Genomic DNA, 18108 nt, shown 5'->3' on the forward strand with positions numbered 1-18108 from the left:
GCAAAATTTTATATTTAGTCAAAAAGCGATGAAAACTGTTTTCATTATTTTTATTGGAAGTTATCGATCAAAAAAATTGTTTTTCTTCCAGTTATGTTCAAAATATTTATATTCTGAAATAAATTGTAGGGGATCAAATATGCTAAATTTTTGAAAAGTTTCATTGTGATAATCTATTAATCTAGAATTTTAATTGCATGAAACGCATCCGTGATCCCATGGAAGTATGATCAACTTTATTCAGTTGGCATTAAAAATCTCATAATTGGGAAAATTCTGTAACTACGCTCATACTAACACAGTTGGCCAATTTAGGAGGGCATTTGAGTTTGAATGAGCACCTATACTTTTGATAGTTTCACTTCGGCAGTCGGACAATATTTGATTTCCGTCATCATAGCTACGATTGGCACTAAAACATAGTCAAAACACATAAAAAGCGCGCCAATCTGAAAAATACTTTAACATCAAAAAGGTCTGCAAAAAATTCAAAAACTGACCATAAATTGCTCATAGTCCATAACAAAGAACATAGCAAGCATGATGAATAGCCACTAAAATTTTTCAAATTTGAAAACAGATTAGTTCAAAGATTTATAGACTTACGAATAACTTTATAGATCCAATAATTTTAATTTGACAGGCAAAAATCTGATTTGTTTCAGTAGTAGTTTTGACGTTGAATTGTAGAATCGTAGCAATTGATAGGAAAAGTTGGGTGCACATATAAACGATGAAGAAACTCAATATCATTGCATCAAATTGATCATGATATCCGCCAGAAGTTATCGAAATTACCCAATTCAAGAAAACGGCATTTTTGATTGAAATAGCTGTAATAACTATGCAAACCAAGTGTGTACCAAACCACCAAGAATAAGTAAGTTTTGGAGTTTCGGCAATCTTATATTTGATGAACATATAAGTAGATAAAACACAGAGCATCATTAGATCGAGCTGTATGTATGTGTAAAGCGCATAGCCGAGAAAACCGAAAGAAAATCACAATCGTCTTCAGAAACCCAATTGTTCCTGAAATGTATTATTTTATTTCGATAAAGCGTAGTTGCTAAATACTTACAATGTTCAATCCTAGTTATTTGCCAAAGTTTTTGATTTTTGGCAAGTTTCCGAATTAGCGAAAAATTTAAGAAACGACAATTTGCCGATTTGCCGGAAATTTTCGGAGTTTGCCGAACATATTTAAAAGGGTATTTTTTATAAACAAGACGGTGTGCTTCTGACATTTTCTCCCGGGTTCCCATCATTATTTTACAGAATTTCCTCACTTTTCATAATACTTCGAAATAATAAGAATAGCCAGATTTTGTATAATAAAAAAAAATTATTCCTCAAATTTAAAACAAAGTTGCAACAACTTCCGAATATAACTAACAAACGTTTCTAGATATTTTTCCAATTTTTTAAAATGGTGTTTTTTCCAATTTTCAAAAATAATTAGAAAGGGTCAAATAATTGGTAAACTTTCCGGCTTCTTTAGTCTGGTTTCTACCGATTTTTTTGCAAATGTTAGATTATTGGATTTTTTGGGAAATTTTTGAGTTTTAGCGAATTTCTTACTTTACTAATTGCTTTAAATTCTTTTAAAATAATTCAAATTAATTTTAATTTTTTTTTAATTAAAAAAAATTAGTTTAAGTTTTAAGTCGTCCTCATGAAAAATTGTCTGAAAATCTCGTCAGAAAAATAGGTAAATTATTTGCGCGGAAATTCAAAAATAATTCAGCCCTTTTTTACCATATCAAAAAAAATTCCACTTCGCTGTAGCTTTTGGTATATTGAACCTGTTTTACAATACTTGGGACCACAAAATTTAAAAAAAAACTGTTTGCTGTGGAATTTAAAATGAGGATTTTCAATAAAAAATGTTTCAAAATGTAGAATGCAAAAAAAGATAAACCAAAAAATCTGCGGTAACTATTTGTAACGAAACTATTAAAACATGACTTACGCTGGAAATCCATAACTAATAAATGTCAGAATAATGAATGCAGGATATATGACAACAACTGTTAAAAATATGGAAACTCTCACAGAGAAAAATTGATCCTGAAACTTTGTTTCATTCTTCCAGAAGTTGTTTTCCCAGTACTCACACTGTTAAAATGCTGAAAAGTCTTGTGAAAAGACTTTAAATAAAATGGAAAGAAAATAGTATATAATAAAAATGAGGAGCCAAAAATTGTGCCAAAAAATATCAAAGTTGTTTCATTGTACGATACAATTGTAGAATTTGAAACAGGTGAGAGATTCAATGCAGATGTCTCATTGAAAATAAATTTAAAAACTGTGAAAATATCTTCAGACATTAGACTGCAAAATTCTTGTTGAAAATGAAGTCTAACCGCAAGAAGTTGCGATTCGACAAACTTCAGATATTTTATCTTTCTATGTTTATAAAGGCTGCATGTTTTTTTGGTTTTTTTTCGCAAAAATTTAAAATATTACGGAAAAAAGTGTGATACAAAAAATTGAATAACATGAGTGGTTTATTTTAAAATCAAAACACAATTCTTCATACTTTCAGTGGTTCTTTTTTGACTTCATCAACTGGAATCGGGTTTGGGCTGTACATAATCTCCGTTAGCATTATGACAATCGGCACCAAAAAACAATCGATGCTCACGAAGATTGTTCCAACCTAAAATAAATTGTTTTAATGAGCTGTTAATTTTAAAAAATCTTACAATTACTGGCATGAATCCTGTAACCGTACCCAAGAGGAATAAAGCAAATAGGATCTTCAAAGAGTAATTAAGTATCGCAAAAGTTTAGTGTAGAGCTTACAATCTTGATTGTTCCGATGATTTTCGTTTGACGAGCGATTTGATTATCCGAATGACTATTTCCGGCGTCTGTTTTCATTGAAAATTGAGACATCATTCCAATGAAAAGAAGCATTTGAAATGAGATGTAGCTAATGTAGTAATAGAAATTTAATTGTCCTAGGATTTCAAGCGGAAATGGCTCGGAAATAAAAAGTATAACAGCCCACATGATGAACCCAAAATCCTTGGCGATGACAGACAGAAGAATCACATACAGTAGAACTGCAACGCTTCTCCGAGTGAAGTATCCACGGAGTTCTGCTGGCTGGCGGGAGTTCATGAATTTGTAGATCGAAAACAAGCCAATCAGAGTCTCATAGGTTGACGAAAACCATTGATTTGCAAATGCGAAAGCTAGTGCCATATTCGTAGTTGTTGGTGCAATTCTGTGAAAATAGTGTGTAATTTGAACGCCGTGAAACTCATCTAATTTTTTTACAGATGGTCAAATATATTGTGCATTATTTTTGAGATCATATTAGAGGTGCGTGGCAATCGGAAATTTCCGGCAATCGGCAATTCCGGCAAATTCCAAAATTGCCAATTGCCGGACATTGCCTGCAATTTTCAAACCTAATTATATTTCGGAAATTTCACCTTTTGAGCTTGAAACGAGACACTTGTTAATTAAAATGCATGTTTAGTAGACTCCTAAATCTACAAAAAGTATCAAATTTATATTTCCGGCAATTCTGATTTCCGGCAATCGGCAATCCACAATTGCCGCGCACCCCTGGTCAAGCCATTACTCTATATTTTTCATTTGAAATAGAGAGCCTGAATATTTTAATTAAACAGTTTGTAGGCGAAATTTGCGGTTTTTGATTTTTGGAACCTAAAAGTTGGTGCAATTTTGATACAAAGTAAATATATTAATTAATCAAAGGAATATGCTAAACAGTTTTCCATTTAATAGATTAGTTTGGTAGGGGCAAATAATTATTTTGATTTTGCGGTTTTTTCATGTGCATAGAAGATCTCCTTTTCGTATAACCCCTTGTAATATTACCCATTTTCGCAGTCCCCGTTTTCACTAATTCCTCTTTTCGTGGGTTCTCAAAAGTTCAAGAAAACATCAATCTTTGAAACATACTACGACGACAGTCATTTATGTAGGCTCAAGCTAGGTGAATACCTTTTTCGCCTACGTGAAAACTTAACCAATTCTAGATGAGCCTCATAGAAAACGTAACATGTCCGACTGGGCCATTCAGCCTCACTTACATTGGATTACTTCTCGTGGAATAGGCAAGCACGCTAAAAATCAACATAAATGGGTAGTTGTATTTGATGCTTCTGTATGCATAGGTGATCATCGGAAGGAATGGACTCTAAAAATCAAATATAGATTATGAATTTGCTTTTGTGTAGCAATGACTTACTGTCCCATAATGCACCAGGTTCTTGTGGAATTTCCGCAGATAAATCGGCCATGAGACAATCATGCCCAGTATCAATGGGATAAAAATCACCGCATAGGAAATCAGAAGACTAGGATCTGTCAACTGTTCCATTGCATAATCTGTGTAGGAAATTGGGAGCCGCACTTTGAATGGAAAATGCTCCGTCGTCGTACGGACCATCTCCGATTGTCGTGCTGACATTCACGGATTTTCTCAAAAAGAGAAATAAAATGAATATGTTTCCGTGAAGCTGGCTCTTTTTAAGCACACAATTTTCAGCTGTTTGATCACTAAGCCACTTTTGTGTGCGCAATTGCAGTTTGACAAATGCGCACGTTTCTATGTATCTCTCGTTTTTTTGTTTCTCTAGTATGGGAAAATGTTGTGCGAAAGTCAGAAGTAACTACACTGAATTTCAAGCAAGCTCTTAGAATGTAATAATATCAGTCTCTATGGAAACACTATGACAACCAAATTGAAGTTTAATGTCATGTTTGGATTTTAACATTTCTAATAATACATTTGAAAATAGCCATGCCGTCAGAAGTATATTTCTGGGCAGTTTGAAGTTCTTTTAGGCTTAGGATGATGCTTAGGCTGAGGCTTAGGCTCAAGCTCAGGCTTGGGCTTTATTCGCTTATATGAAACAGAAAAACAATAAAAGATCCAAGTTCCACGGTATGGTTAAAAATGTATTAATTCTTGGATCATGTTTTTAGAATCGTTCCAAATGTGTTAAAAAAAAAAATGAAAAAAAACAAATGTATAGACTGTGATGTGATAGCATAATTGAATTGAAGCCATGATTTTTTTTAATTCTTCATATTAATGAAAAGTTAGTCAAGCGAAAAAAGACAGATTTCAATTTGAAAGGTCAATGAATAATTATCTCTCCTCTCAGAACAGTGACAGAAGATCCGTTCAAAATAACACGACCATCTTGGAGTCTTACTCGAAATTGGGCTCCGCGAGTTGGAAAAGCCTGAACCAATATTCAACTAGATTTGGCAAAATACATACAGTAATCAATCACCTGTAATGCGTACATATCCTTCTTTCCGAGAATCTTCGACCAAAAAGGTCCGAGAGAACATTGTGCGGAGCCAGTTGCAGGGTCCTCATTTACTCCATCCCAGACAGCAAAATAGCGGCACGCGTAGTCATATGGTTTTCCGGAAGAATCGATAAATCCCTGTGCAACTGGATTCGATGGGCTCATTGAAACAACAAGTCCCCGGACTATACTTCCATCGTGAAGTTCGAGCATTTTTGAGTTGTTGCTTTTAAAAGCTTCAAACTCAAATTTCGTAGTTTTCGGGTCAATCACCACGTTTAATACATTAGCTTTTGGAGCGAAGACGACGGATTCAATATTGATCTGAAATTAAGTAAATTAAGGTGTACAATTTCCACACTTCCATGAGTAATTTGGAATTTATCAAGCCTATAATTTACAAACTTATAGATAACAGAAAAATGCATTAATCTCATATTTTTAAAATTTTTGCAAATTATTGAAATACTATCGAAAAAACTAAAGATAATACTTTTTGAAAAACTCGCCCAGGGACAGAATCTTAAAAAATTTAATTTTTTTTGATACTCAGTTAACACCAATTATTTTGCCCCGAACTCGAGAAAATTGGCTGAATATAATTGTATTTTTACCAAACATGAAATTAAAAAACCCCATGAAACAATCTACTCCAAAAACATGATTTCAACAAAAAATTTTGTAAACTTAGAAATCGCGCATGAATTCAAATTAAAAAAAACCACCGGCCCAGTCTGAGCGTAAGCCTAAACCTAGGCCTATGCCTACGCCTAAACCTAAGCATAAGCCTAAGTAAGTGTTATGGCTATTTTCCCGAACATTAAAAGAACCACATCGTACCTCAATTGGAACCACGCAGCTAATCACATTCTGAAGAAAATCTGGTGCCTCTAATTCAGAAAAGACCCCATGAAGCGAGTTTTCAATATTTTTGAACTTGATAGATGTTAACTCATATTCTGGAAAATTCATCTCCACATCTCCAAGCTCATCCTTTCGAACTGTCAGAGTTCCAGACTTGGTTTCAAATTTGATTTCTGCGTTAACATTTCCAATTTCATTGAACAACACATGAGAAGTTGCCAAGGTTGCATGTCCACATAATGGAACTTCATTTGTTGGAGTAAACCATCGGAGAGAAAACTGAGAGCATTGTTTGTAGTCTGACGATGCTCCAATTGGTATTGGGAATGCGGTTTCCGATAAATTGAATTCTGATGAAATTTTCAAATATTCTCTGTCAGATAGTGCCTGAAAATTTTCCTCAAATTATTATAAAAATTAATAGTAATGCTACCTTTGGAATCAAACAAACGGCAGCTGGATTTCCACCGAAGCTCGTTTTTGTGAATGCATCCACAATGAATGATGGGTAGTTTTTTGGCATTTTTAGAAAAAACTTTTCGCAATGGCAAACAATAATTAATGAAACAAGAATGAGAAAAACAAAAAGTAGTGACAAATTTAATCAATGGTCAGGTATATGGCTACAACTTTCTCATCAATGAAATTAATTTGATATCGAAAGGCGCTTTATCGAGAACTGTGACTTTTGTAGCTGTAAGATTATTTTGCGAGTTCAAACAATTATTTTTTCTCTGATTTTTGATCAGTTTATGAAATCAAAATTACACTTTTTGAGCGGCCCACGGCCGTTTGGCCACCAAGTTGCCAAAAATTCCAAAACATTTTTTATATCTGTAATTTTTGACCTGCCCATGTATTTTTGCTGCAAAATGTTTATTTTCAGGCTCAAAGGTGTGAAGTTTTACTCTTGCCAAAAAAAGTCTGTGAATTTTTTGTTATACTTTAAATCGAATATAGCTGTAAAAAAAATTTATATAATTTTTATGAATTTTCAAATAATATTTTTCATTTTTTCAACTAAAATATTAGAAATGGAAATTATTTTTCTGTCATTTTTAATAGATTTTCGCCTTTTCTGTTTTATAATTTGAAACATACTTTTTCCAATTTTTCAGCCTCTTTTTTAATAATCTGCAAGAAATTTGTTTTAAAATTGGCTTAAAAGTCAATAATCTTACATTGTTGCGAATTTGTTTTTGCGGAGAAATATCTGAAAACTAAACAAACAATTTTTCAAATTACAACACAAAAAAACCAATCAATATAACCCAAAAACTCAAAAATGTCAAAACCAAAAAAAAATTAGAAAAACATATATTACTGTTTTCCGGCTGTGTTCTGTCATATAGACGCTCTCAATCTTTTTATTTGGAAGAAAAACAATGAAACTCCAAACTTTAAAACTGAAAAAAAATATTATGCATTTTTTAAATTTATTTTCGAAACAAAAATTTCACAAAAAAAAAATTTGAGATCAGTAATAACCCGAATCTTCGAACATTTCCGGATGGGAGAATTCTATTTTCAAAACATTGAAAACTCGTCCAAGCTCCATTTTTGGTCGGCTCTCCCAGATGCCTTTCTGATTTTTTTTCTTTTTCTTAATTTCATTTTTATTTTCTCACAAACCTGAATAGCTTGGTTGATTTTCAGCAGCTGCGTCAAGCGAAGAAAATATCTCGAGTTGTTCATTTCATTCACATAGTAGTCATGCAAGTCGTTTGCTAAACTGTCTAGAAATTGCTCGGTGACTTTCATTATATCTCCTTGGTTTCGTTTTCCAGCGTGTTCAAAGCATATTTGAGCAAACAAATAGGTTATTTCCAGTTCAGATGGGTTAAGTTTTCGTAGAGTTCCAAGAATATCAAACTCTCGGCAATGTTGCACAGATAGGTATCTGAAATATTTTTAATCCTCATAGTGTGCCTACACGCGTGCCTACTGCCTAGGTCTAGGTTTTACAGAGTTTTTTTTAAACCAGAATATGCTTTTACCACATTTTCAGGGTTTTCTTCCAATGTTCTAATAACAAAAGCTGAATCTTTTCAGATAGAAAAAATATTAATTTTTGATTCAAAAAGATGGATTTTCAAAAAATAGCACAGTTTGCCCGTTACAAAAAAAAGTTACAAAAAAAATGTGTCGCACAACTCTGTTAGGCATAGAGGTAGGCAAGTTGGAATCCGTGACTAACTGAATTTGTGCTTAAAATGAATTCATAACAGGAGTGATCTGCATTTTCCAAATTTGGTAAATCTTTGTATTGGAAAATTACCGGCTTGAGGAGTTTTACAAAAATCTGAAATCCGGCACTTGCCGGAAACCTCTTTGTCGAAAAATTTTAGGTGGCTTTTTATGGGCAAAAAATACTTATATGTTTTTTTGACACTTTTTCCAACTTTTTGTTCGGGTATTTTTGTGGAATTTCATTACATTTTTGGCTAATTCCACAGAAATGTAAAGAATGGGTCAATTTAGCAGTTTAAAATTTGATACTTTAAAAATTATAAAAAATTCATAAATTCAAAAAAAAAAAGTACAATACGTACCTCCTCACATGTTCCACAGGATAATCACTCAGCCACGTGGAATCAAATTCTACATTTTCAATGTCCACTAGAGTATTATGAATCACAACGTTTGTTGGTAAGGTATCAGGATTTGCCTTATGATAATCGACAGTTGCAACATATTTATGAAGTCGGCTCCAAACATTCCATACAGATTGAATTAGTGTTATCTTAATCAAAATCCTCTAGGTTTATCTAATACTAATTTATTCAAATGTTACCTGAGTATGTGAGTTTAATTTTTGGAATCCTTCAAAATACATCAGCCACCTGGTCACTGTGAAAAAATAATATTCCCACATGCTGATAATTGCGTCCTTGCTAGCATATTTACTCGAGCTTATATTATTCATATCAACCTTGATGTACTTAAATCCTTCTGTTAGATTTTCAAGTTGATTCTTCCCGGAAGCAGGTGTTTCATATCCTTGATTTATGATTCTTCCGGCTTCTTCCAAAAGATAGCGTACGTCAATGAGCATTTTCGCATTTGGAGCTTCCGTATCACAAAACAGAAATAATTCAGGACGTCCCACAAATGATGCAAGAGACCGCGGCGGAGGGAGTTGGAATTGACCAGTTGCGCGGAAACTATCTCGATTGTACTGGAACTCTGAAACAAAAATAACTTATGGTTAGAAAGAACTTGAGCAGGCGTTTTTCAGGAAAACATATTTTTCTTTCAATTAACTTTGACATTTGTCGAAATTCATGATCTTTTAGATAATGTTTTTTTAATATTTTTTTTAAAAACAATTCAATGCTGCTAAAATGTCCAAAAACGTATAAAAAAAATATTACTTACACATTTCACTATTTAACAATTTATTTTTTCACAAATTTATTTTCTAAATATGTATATTAGTTTTTTTTTTTTTAACTTTCCGGGGTCTACAATGATCTGAATATTTTGAAAACTTTTTTACTGAAAACTAAGTAAATTTTGAAACGTGTTTTTTACAGTTTTTGAGTAATTTCAAGTATAATTAGACAAGATCCAACTTTGAATAGAATTACTCAATTGGCTGCTAAAGCTTTTTCACTCACTTGTCGTGTCCATTCCCATCTCTCGACACTTTTTCAAACGGCACCGTTTGCAAAAATTTCTGGAACATCCTCCTTTCTGGCATTTCAATTGAGACCACTTTGAGAATGCAGCTCTTCTGAAATCTTTTGTATTAGCTCACTGTGTCACCGAGCAAAAACTACCTGAAAAATGAAGCACACGCTCGGCAAGTGAGCACTCCAAAATGATTCCCGTGCGCTTTCTGATTGCATATTCTACAGGAAAATGGGGAAGTTGAGGTCGAAACGAGATCCATTTTTTATTATATGTATTGGAAATTTTAAAACATAGAACAAAGTGAGAATCAATTTATTTGTATAAGGGAGTAGTGAAGGAGTGAGAATGTTGACAAAAAGACGCAGACAGTGAAAGTCAAGAGAATGAGTGGCTTACACCTTGATGAGGGGGAGAATTTTAAAATTGTCTGAAAATCTAATGCATTTACATACGCATGGTGTGAAGAACAGAATAATGCAGATTTGATTTATTTATGATTTAAGGTTTTTACTAAAACACCAGCTGTGTCTATAATCTGTGATTCTTAGTGTTTCTAAGCGGGAATTGAAACCTGTAAATTTGTTTCTGATTATTGCACATTTTAAGATCTATGGTTTATTTTTCAAAACGGAACCGAATTGCAAATTGTCAAAATTTTGAAAAATGTGAGCTTTTGATGAAATATAAAGCAGTGGCGCATGTTTCGGCCCCTATATCGAACAGGGTTGCGCGGCAAACGCCGAAATTGCCGATTGCCGGACATTTTTGGCAATTTTCAAACCTAAATATATATCGGAAATAAAAAAATTAAAAAATTTTCACCTTGTTTTTTTTAGTAATCGGTCAGTAATTTTCTAAAAGAAAACGATCAATCCTAAAAAGATTAAACCATTTTGAGCTTAAAAAAGAAAATTGTTTAGTGAAATGCATGTTTAAGCTCCTAAAACTACAAAAAAGTATCGAATTTATATTTCCGGCAATTCCGGCGATTGCCGGTTTTCAAAATTTCCGGCAATCGGCAATTTTGGCAATTGTCGAAATTGCCGATATTGTCGAAAATTCGATTGCCGCGCACCCCCGATGTCGAATGAATGTGCCGATGGGCAAATTGATATTCGAGGCAGTTTTTGAGCAACTTTTCGGAGCATATTTCTATTTAAACTTTGAAAACAAATCTATTTAACAAGAATGACCGGAAAAAAGGGCCGCTCATCTCTGGCCCACAAGATGTATTGTGTTATTGCAAAGTGTTTTGCTTACTGTATTAGTTTCCAAACTTGAATCTTTTGAATAATTATAAAAATTACTAAAAATCGTATTCGAGTTATAGCTCAGCTCACTCAAAAAAACGATAGTTTTCTAATTAAAGGTGAAGTAGCACCAGTGGGGAAAGTGTGAAAAACTACTCCTATAATGCCAAAATAACCGACTAACATAATTAAACTTTTCAAAAAAATTATTTTTTTTTTAATTTACTGTCGAAAAGTGGCAATTACTCAGTTTTTGCCACTCATAATTTTGAAAGTCGACCAGAAAAAAAATTTCTACATTTTTTATATTGTAATTTTGTTTAAAATATTCGTATAAAAACATTGTAGGCATATTGCGGCTTTGAATCAGATTTTGAGAAAATTCTAAAAACTTTTAAATTAAAGTAAAATTATTCTCAGAAAGAAAAAAATATGTTTCTATACTTTTGTATAACCTTCACTGAAAATTCAAAAAGCAAAAAAAAAGTTTTGGCCAATGCTTTTATGTCTGCGCCTCTGTATTTTGTCCATACAACGTGGATGAAATCACACAGGCTACACGTGTAGTCTGGTCAACACATTCACACAATTTGTCTCTCCATCTGAGATCAGAAAATCATGTGTAAGAACAACAGGAGCTATCTACACTCTAGCCAGGACTCGTATATAATGCCGACAAACATTTCATCCGAGTATCTTCTCAACAATGGTTTCATCTGATGTTCCAAAGACTCAACGCGCTCTTATTTTTGAATCATACGGAGGTCCACTTGAAATCAAGCAACTTCCGATTCCTCAACCCAATGAGGATGAACTTTTGGTGAAAATGGAATATTCTGGAATATGCCATTCGGATGTTCATACGTGGCTAGGTGACTTTCATTATGTTTCCAAATGTCCAATGATTGGTGGGCATGAAGGCGCCGGCAGTGTGATCAGCGTTGGATCGAAAGTAAAAAATTGGCAAATCGGAGATAAAGTTGGGATTAAGGTAAGCCAAACTCTTAACTCCTCAAGCTTGAACTTTAATATTTTTCAGTTGGTCCAAGGAAACTGCCTTAACTGTGAGTATTGCCAAACTGGACATGAACCACTTTGCCCTCATGTCTGGAACATTGGAGTTCAAAAATATGGAACCTTCCAAGAGTACGCTACTATTCGTGACGTTGATGCTATCAAAATCCCAAAGAGTATGAATATGGCCGCCGCTGCTCCCGTGCTTTGTGGTGGTGTAACTGCGTATAAAGCCCTAAAGGAGTCTGAAGTGAAGTCTGGACAAATTGTTGCAGTCACTGGAGCTGGTGGTGGGCTGGGATCTTTTGCAATTCAATACGCAAGAGCTATGGGAATGCGAGTTGTTGCGATAGATCATCCAAGTAAAGAGGCTCACTGTAAGAGTCTTGGAGCAGAATGGTTTGTTGATGCATTTGGAACTGAGGATATTGTGGCACACATTCGAGAAATTACTGATGGTGGAGCACATGGTGTTGTCAATTTTGCAGCTGCTAAGGTGCCCATGGAGAAGGCTCTAGAGTACGTTAGAAAACGAGGAACTGTGGTGTTTGTAGGACTTGCGAAAGACTCAAAGGTAAGCATTATCTGATTGTGAGATAGTTGTTTTTTAAACTGAATAGTTTTTTCTGTAGTTTAATATTCGACTTCTAGATCACAAAAGAGGAATCTAATGCTAGTCGAAATCTATTTAGATTAAATAATAAGTTTTTGGTCTTAATCCATCAGTACCTCGTATACGTCACATCTTTTAAGTTCTAAGTCAAGAAGTTTCTTTAAAGTTGATTCATAGAACGATGTGTAAAACTCATGAAACTCAATATTTTTCAATAACTCCAAGTAAATGCAAATTTTCCCTACAAGATGTACCAGCCGCACAAATATCATTTTTTAACAAAAAAAACACCTAGTTATTTTTACATTTTTGTAATGCATTTCCGACGTCAAACTACCAAAAACACGTGTAGCAAACACTTTATACCTTCAATAATATATCAGTAATGTCTGTAAAAATACGGTAGAATTATTTCAGCTAATTGTGCACATAAAACTTTTACTATTTTTAGATTCTCGTCGACACAATCCCCCTGATTTTCAACGCTGTAAAAATCAAAGGATCAATTGTTGGATCCCGATTGGATGTCAATGAGGCTATGGATTTTGTGGCTCGTGGAGCCGTCAATGTCCCATTAGAGTTGGTGAAGCTGGAAGACGTCGCCGAAGTCTACACAAAAATGCACGATGGAAAGATAAATTCTCGGGTTGTTGTGGATTTCTCTTTGTAAATATGTATATTTTTCAGCAATTATTGTCGGTTTTTTTAAACCCCATAATTTTTTTATCGGTGATATTATTCCAAGTTAAACATCATATGCCCCATTTGTAATTTTTTCTGAATTTCCAGAATGTTGTTAAACAGGAAACTTTTTTGGGGGATTTTGTAAATTTTTGTAAGTTCTTCACTCTTTTTGTAAGTTCTTCACTCTTCCCAGAAAAAAGTAATTCTCATTAAAAAGTAATTCAAAAATTTTGTATTTTTATGTGCATGTATTGATAAAATTATGAAGCACCAATAGGCGATATAGCTTCATTTCAAACTTTTTGCAATGGCTGAATAAATTGGTCGTACAAGTTCGATGCCATGAGCAGATAGGTGATAAAGTGTGGTGAAATATGAAAAACCACGTGAATCAACGTACTGATACATGTTTGTGATCTTATTAAAAAACAATGGTAGATAATCGATCAGTTCACATTTCCGACCGCATTCCTTCACTAGAGCCGCGTGCCGCAGTCGTCCGTTTTTGTAGTTGTCAGATGGCAGGAGGGATTTCTGGAAAAGTGGGTAAATTTTGTAAGAACAATTATGGCGGGAACATCGAGTTTCATGAGACAAATTTTGCATGGAAATTAAAACTTCCTGAGAAAAATTTTACCGGGAGGTTCAATATCTGTGAGAAAAATTCTAGCGGAAAAATCAAATTTTGTTTAAAAAAAAGTTAGGCGTGAAATTCGAACTTTCGGAATTAATTCCTGGAAATTTCCGAAAAGTTCGACAAACTTGTTAAAAATTGGTGAAACTTATGAAGGATTCAAGGAATATGGAATATCGAAAAAGTACAAGAAATTTCTGAAAAAAATAGGAAAGTTTTGGAACAGGTGGAATCGTTTCAGGAACTTTTTAAAAAATTTGTTTCAAAAAAATACTTCATCATGTCGTAATTAAAATGAAGATCCCCTAGAGGTTCCTTCAACTGACACTAATCTCCTGAATCGATTTCCCATTTCTCAAGTCCTCTGCAATTTTTGGAATGTAAGGAGCGTTGACAAGTGGCATTGAGTCGAGGATGTACAGCTTCTTTTTGATATTTGGAAGAAGCTCATTAAGCTGACTTTTCATTTGACAGAAAATTCGGTCATTCTTCAAATCTGGATCGGTTTTGTTCTCAAATGCATCAGCTATTGAGAAGTATCTGTGAAATTAGAAACAATACGTTTTTTCTGATTGTGAATTGATTAATTACCTAGTAAACATAAATGCATAATCCGGTTTTGCACTTTCTATGAATTCCACAAACTGCGTAAGCTTATCCATGCAATTTTTGTCATCTTGACGAGCTGCCAAAGGTTCACAGCCTAGAATTATGTATCATCATATAAAATCAGAGATCAACTGAAGATTTTTTTAAATTAAAATTGGATGACCTACTCACAGCGCGGTTTTCATTACGTGGGCGTGAAATAAACGGAGTCCATTTTAAGACCATTTTCGTAAGCTTTCAAAAAAAATCAGTGGCCGAGTTTTTGTGTTTTCTAGGCCACGTAGAAAAACCCGTTTTGTGTACCGGGCTGGGTTTTCTGTATAGCATAACTTACCCTTTTCCGAGTACATTGTCACATTGTAGACTTGGCTTTCGAACTCTTGAATGAACATTTTGTGATGATTGTGAGTGTAACTGTTGCCAAATATTGCTATCTTGAATTTGGACCCGGGTAGCTGAAAAACGGGAAATATTGAGTTTTTGAAGTTTTTGATAAGTTAAGTTTGTGATTAGATTGTATCTAATATATGAATATTAATTTGAATGAAGGTAACTGTAGTCCGCGTGAACAAGCACTAACTTCAAAATCACACCATCGCTTGTGCGTGGGCGTCCTCTGAACACACCCTGGCTCCACCATGCTCCTCAAATCCATCTGATTCCAATATTTGTTCATTTGATCAACATCTTCTGAAACAATTTATTATAGGAAATTTTTAAGGGCTAGTTGGCATAGAAAACTGAAAATTTAGGCCATCCTACCTATGGTCATATTGTTGCTGTTAATCCCGTCAAGTCGGGGATATTCGATGTCCGGCTCTGGAAATAGCCACTGCTTATTGATAAGCATCCCGCTGAGCATAAAAAACGCTATGATGAGTACACAAATGTTGAGATTGGCGAGTTGCAGGTACCATTTCTCGAAAGTTTCAAAAATAATAATCGCCAGAAGTACTGATATGAAGAGTCCGCCGGTGAAAGCTGAATTTGAAATAATTTACCCGGGAGGTTACATCATTTATTTTTGGAGCCAAACTATTACGTCACACCTCATTGACGTCACTTCCCGAGCATCTATTGCGCGTCACGTGGAGTCAGAATGTCTTATTTCAGTTTGGTCTTCAAAAAAATGCGGGAGTTGAGACGCAGACATCTCATCTGATTTGACATGGTTAAGAGCGCGCTGACGTCAAAATTTTTCTGGTAAAATATATCCGCCTTTTTTGTAGATCAAACTGTAATGAGACAGCCTGGAACCACGTGGCGCGGAAGTTACCTACCGTAGTAGTTATCGCCATATGTCAATTTTGAAAACGCATAAATCGGCCAATGAACAAGATATAAAGAATATGAAATGTCCCCGATGTAGGTCAAAAGTCGATTGCTCAAAATTGTATCATCTGCTGAAATTAGCATCAACGAAGCGGTTAATATAGTGAATAGGAATCTGAAATAAAATTATTCGTATAGGCTGCAGGCAGGCAGGCACGACCTCACCTTACAATATTTGTTGGCAATTGGGTTGGGAACGCTATAGTAATGGGCATGGCAAGAAGTATCACATATTTTAAACGGGAGCCCGAAAATGTCTCGGAATTGTTGGAGAGCATAAAAGTGAGCATTCCGATCAAAAATTGCCAAATCCGAGCGAACATACTGTTGAAGGCCTCGTCGGCAGGCAATATTGAATAGAAGGCGGCGGAGGTGAGGGCTGAATTTTTAATTTGGGCAGAACTGACAAACTTGGGCAGTTTGGGAAAGTCTTGTGCAACACTTCGGCAAATCTGGCAAGACGTGGTTAAGGCTACGCCCAAGTAGCCCAAGTGTGACCTAACTCTCGAGAAACTCTGGTTCAAAATTTTCTGGGCTTCCTAAACCAAGCCTGCCTAAAATTTTGCCTTTCCTAAAATTTTAGACGTTACTAAAAAGCAGAAAGCTTGCCCAAAATACCGATTTGTTTTTGAAATACTGTTGTAAAAAACTCACCTATCCCAATATAAAATCCATATTTCCGTGTCTCCGACAACCAATTCCCCACCAGAAAAACTACAGGCACCACAAAATAGAATTGCACCTCAACCGACAGAGACCATGTGTGAGTGAACAAGTCCACGGCGACTTGAAGCTTCTCATAATAAGCTTCATCTCCGGTGCTCAGACGATTCGAACGGAAAACCAGTGCCCGCGCCGCGGATTCCTGATTCTGGAGCACGGCTGCCTCGGGGAAGACTGTGCAAAGGGCCAAAAGTGTGAGGGAAATGAAGAGCAGGTAGAGTGGAAGTATCCGCTTGAGACGGCGAGCGTAAAAATTTGAAATTCTCGTGAATATTGGAAGTTTTTCGGTTTTCGTCAACAACATGCACATTAGGAAACCGGAGAGTACGAAAAATCTGAAAATTTTTCATAGGGAGAATTTCAAAAAAGAAACCTACTGATCAACGCCAAGGTAGCCATTTGGAAAGTGAGTCGGGTAGAAGTGAAACCCCAAAACCGAGAGAATCGCTATTCCGCGGATCCCTTGTAGATCCTGACGCTTTGACGGCGGGGAGGATACCATGATGACTTGCGGGGTTTCAGTTATAACAGCTCACGTCAGATAGCCAACCTGCAGAGAGCCAACCTGCAAACTGTCGGCCGCAAAAGTTACTGTTAGGGTAATGTAGAAGATAGCTGTCCTAAAATCACTTGAATGATACTGTAGTGGTGTAAGGGTACAGTAACTATGCATCACCACTATTGTACCAGTAATTTCTCCATATATAATTTTCTACAGTATTCCCGCAGTATCTTTACAGTAACCCTACAGCAACCCTACAGTAACTATCTCCCGACAGCTTACGGGTTTCGTAGCTATTTTCTACAGTACCCTCACTACAATAACTTTTGCGGCCGACAGTTTGCAGTTTTGCATTTTTTTTAGAAACCCACGAGACGTAGGTTGCTTAAAAAATGCTTAAATTCTTGTCAGTATTTAGAAAATACTCAATGCGGGAAAATCTGAAAAATTGTACATATGAACCTTTCAAATTTGTGAGAACGCTCTTATAAATCCCCACAATCAGATTTCAATTCGATTTTTTGAAAAAGTATCAAGACATCCGCTTTCTTTGGATACATTTTGGAAGATCGGGGTCCCGATAAGTTTTAATTTTGAAAAAATGGCTGGACCGAGATATGGATCTCACGTTTATGATGTTCAGTTTTCTAGCGGGTTGCTTGTGACGTCACGTCTCTTTGCTCCCGACAGATGGGGGGGGGGGGTATACGGTGAAGCCAGAGAGTAAAATATTCTGTGAAGCCAGAGAGTAAAATATTCTGTGAAGCCAGAGAGTAAAATATTCTGTGAAGCCAGAGAGTAAAATATTCTGTGAAGCCAGAGAATAAAATATATGGTGAAGCCAAAGAGTAAAATATTCTGTGAAGCCAGAGAGTAAAATATTCTGTGAAGCCAGAGAGTAAAATATTCTGTGAAGCCAGAGAGTAAAATATACGGTGAAG

General features: G+C 35.1%; 5 protein-coding genes and 1 pseudogene across 7 annotated transcripts; 1 reads left to right on the forward strand and 5 right to left on the reverse strand.

The window, feature by feature from the left end:
* Positions 1-341: 341 nt before the first annotated feature.
* On the reverse strand, positions 342-2330 carry ZC132.8 (annotated as a pseudogene). The gene is made up of 5 exons: positions 2118-2330; positions 1973-2070; positions 607-1032; positions 501-554; positions 342-449 (listed from the first exon to the last, which is right to left on the reverse strand). Coding segments are annotated over exons 1-5 (899 nt in total).
* A 162-nt stretch (positions 2331-2492) lies between these two features.
* On the reverse strand, positions 2493-4584 carry ZC132.9 (Serpentine Receptor, class Z). Its single transcript, NM_071792.4, has 5 exons — positions 4232-4584; positions 4074-4180; positions 2809-3235; positions 2709-2762; positions 2493-2662 (listed from the first exon to the last, which is right to left on the reverse strand). The coding sequence occupies exons 1-5, from the start codon at positions 4451-4453 to the stop codon at positions 2537-2539; spliced, it is 936 nt and encodes a 311-aa protein (NP_504193.2). The 5' UTR covers positions 4454-4584; the 3' UTR covers positions 2493-2536.
* A 277-nt stretch (positions 4585-4861) lies between these two features.
* R02D1.2 (Phenazine biosynthesis-like domain-containing protein) lies at positions 4862-7423 on the reverse strand. Its single transcript, NM_001392500.1, has 4 exons — positions 6604-7423; positions 6147-6557; positions 5286-5630; positions 4862-5234 (listed from the first exon to the last, which is right to left on the reverse strand). The coding sequence occupies exons 1-4, from the start codon at positions 6691-6693 to the stop codon at positions 5127-5129; spliced, it is 954 nt and encodes a 317-aa protein (NP_001380153.1). The 5' UTR covers positions 6694-7423; the 3' UTR covers positions 4862-5126.
* nhr-125 (Nuclear hormone receptor family member nhr-125) lies at positions 6738-10132 on the reverse strand. Of its 2 annotated transcripts, NM_071793.6 has the most exons (8): positions 9953-10132; positions 9791-9906; positions 8965-9356; positions 8723-8913; positions 7803-8070; positions 7352-7390; positions 7272-7304; positions 6738-6864 (listed from the first exon to the last, which is right to left on the reverse strand). In NM_071793.6, exons 1-8 carry the CDS (start codon positions 10063-10065, stop codon positions 6817-6819), a joined length of 1200 nt encoding a protein of 399 aa, NP_504194.2. In that variant the 5' UTR covers positions 10066-10132; the 3' UTR covers positions 6738-6816. The 2 variants fall into 2 exon arrangements, with proteins under 2 accessions (NP_504194.2, NP_001317832.1); NM_001330851.3 differs by lacking the exons at positions 6738-6864; positions 7272-7304; positions 7352-7390 and adding an exon at positions 7536-7755 and having other exon boundaries at positions 9953-10109.
* A 1605-nt stretch (positions 10133-11737) lies between these two features.
* Positions 11738-13700, forward strand: D2063.1 (alcohol dehydrogenase). Its single transcript, NM_001330852.2, has 3 exons — positions 11738-12047; positions 12096-12644; positions 13135-13700. Exons 1-3 carry the CDS (start codon positions 11763-11765, stop codon positions 13351-13353), a joined length of 1053 nt encoding a protein of 350 aa, NP_001317740.1. The 5' UTR covers positions 11738-11762; the 3' UTR covers positions 13354-13700.
* On the reverse strand, positions 13656-17167 carry oac-12 (Acyl_transf_3 domain-containing protein; the record flags this gene model as incomplete). The annotated part of the gene is made up of 10 exons (NM_071795.1): positions 13656-13901; positions 14328-14541; positions 14593-14704; positions 14945-15065; positions 15191-15300; positions 15373-15591; positions 15891-16057; positions 16108-16321; positions 16597-17000; positions 17043-17167. 10 exons carry the CDS (start codon positions 17165-17167, stop codon positions 13656-13658), a joined length of 1932 nt encoding a protein of 643 aa, NP_504196.1.
* Between the last annotated feature and the right edge of the window lie 941 nt (positions 17168-18108).

Source organism: Caenorhabditis elegans, chromosome V (assembly GCF_000002985.6).
Source record: "Caenorhabditis elegans chromosome V".
NCBI classification, from domain to species: Eukaryota; Metazoa; Nematoda; class Chromadorea; order Rhabditida; family Rhabditidae; genus Caenorhabditis; species Caenorhabditis elegans.

Coding starts and splice junctions, on each gene's coding strand:
- ZC132.9 (NM_071792.4), bottom strand. CDS start 4,453: ATGTCAGCACGACAATCGGAGATGGTCCGTACGACGACGGAGCATTTT. Junction 4,181..4,231: donor ACCTGGTGCATTATGGGACA/GTAAGTCATTGC, acceptor TTTGATTTTTAG/AGTCCATTCCTTCCGATGAT. Junction 2,663..2,708: donor CAGGATTCATGCCAGTAATT/GTAAGATTTTTT, acceptor AATTTATTTTAG/GTTGGAACAATCTTCGTGAG.
- R02D1.2 (NM_001392500.1), bottom strand. CDS start 6,693: ATGCCAAAAAACTACCCATCATTCATTGTGGATGCATTCACAAAAACG. Junction 6,558..6,603: donor CCGTTTGTTTGATTCCAAAG/GTAGCATTACTA, acceptor GAAAATTTTCAG/GCACTATCTGACAGAGAATA. Junction 5,235..5,285: donor AGGATATGTACGCATTACAG/GTGATTGATTAC, acceptor ATATTGGTTCAG/GCTTTTCCAACTCGCGGAGC.
- nhr-125 (NM_071793.6), bottom strand. CDS start 10,065: ATGGATCTCGTTTCGACCTCAACTTCCCCATTTTCCTGTAGAATATGC. Junction 9,907..9,952: donor GCGTGTGCTTCATTTTTCAG/GTAGTTTTTGCT, acceptor AAAAGATTTCAG/AAGAGCTGCATTCTCAAAGT. Junction 7,391..7,802: donor AAATCAACCAAGCTATTCAG/GTTTGTGAGAAA, acceptor TTGTTTGTTTAG/TTTTCAGATATTTCTCCGCA.
- D2063.1 (NM_001330852.2), top strand. CDS start 11,763: ATGGTTTCATCTGATGTTCCAAAGACTCAACGCGCTCTTATTTTTGAA. Junction 12,048..12,095: donor GAGATAAAGTTGGGATTAAG/GTAAGCCAAACT, acceptor AATATTTTTCAG/TTGGTCCAAGGAAACTGCCT. Junction 12,645..13,134: donor GACTTGCGAAAGACTCAAAG/GTAAGCATTATC, acceptor TACTATTTTTAG/ATTCTCGTCGACACAATCCC.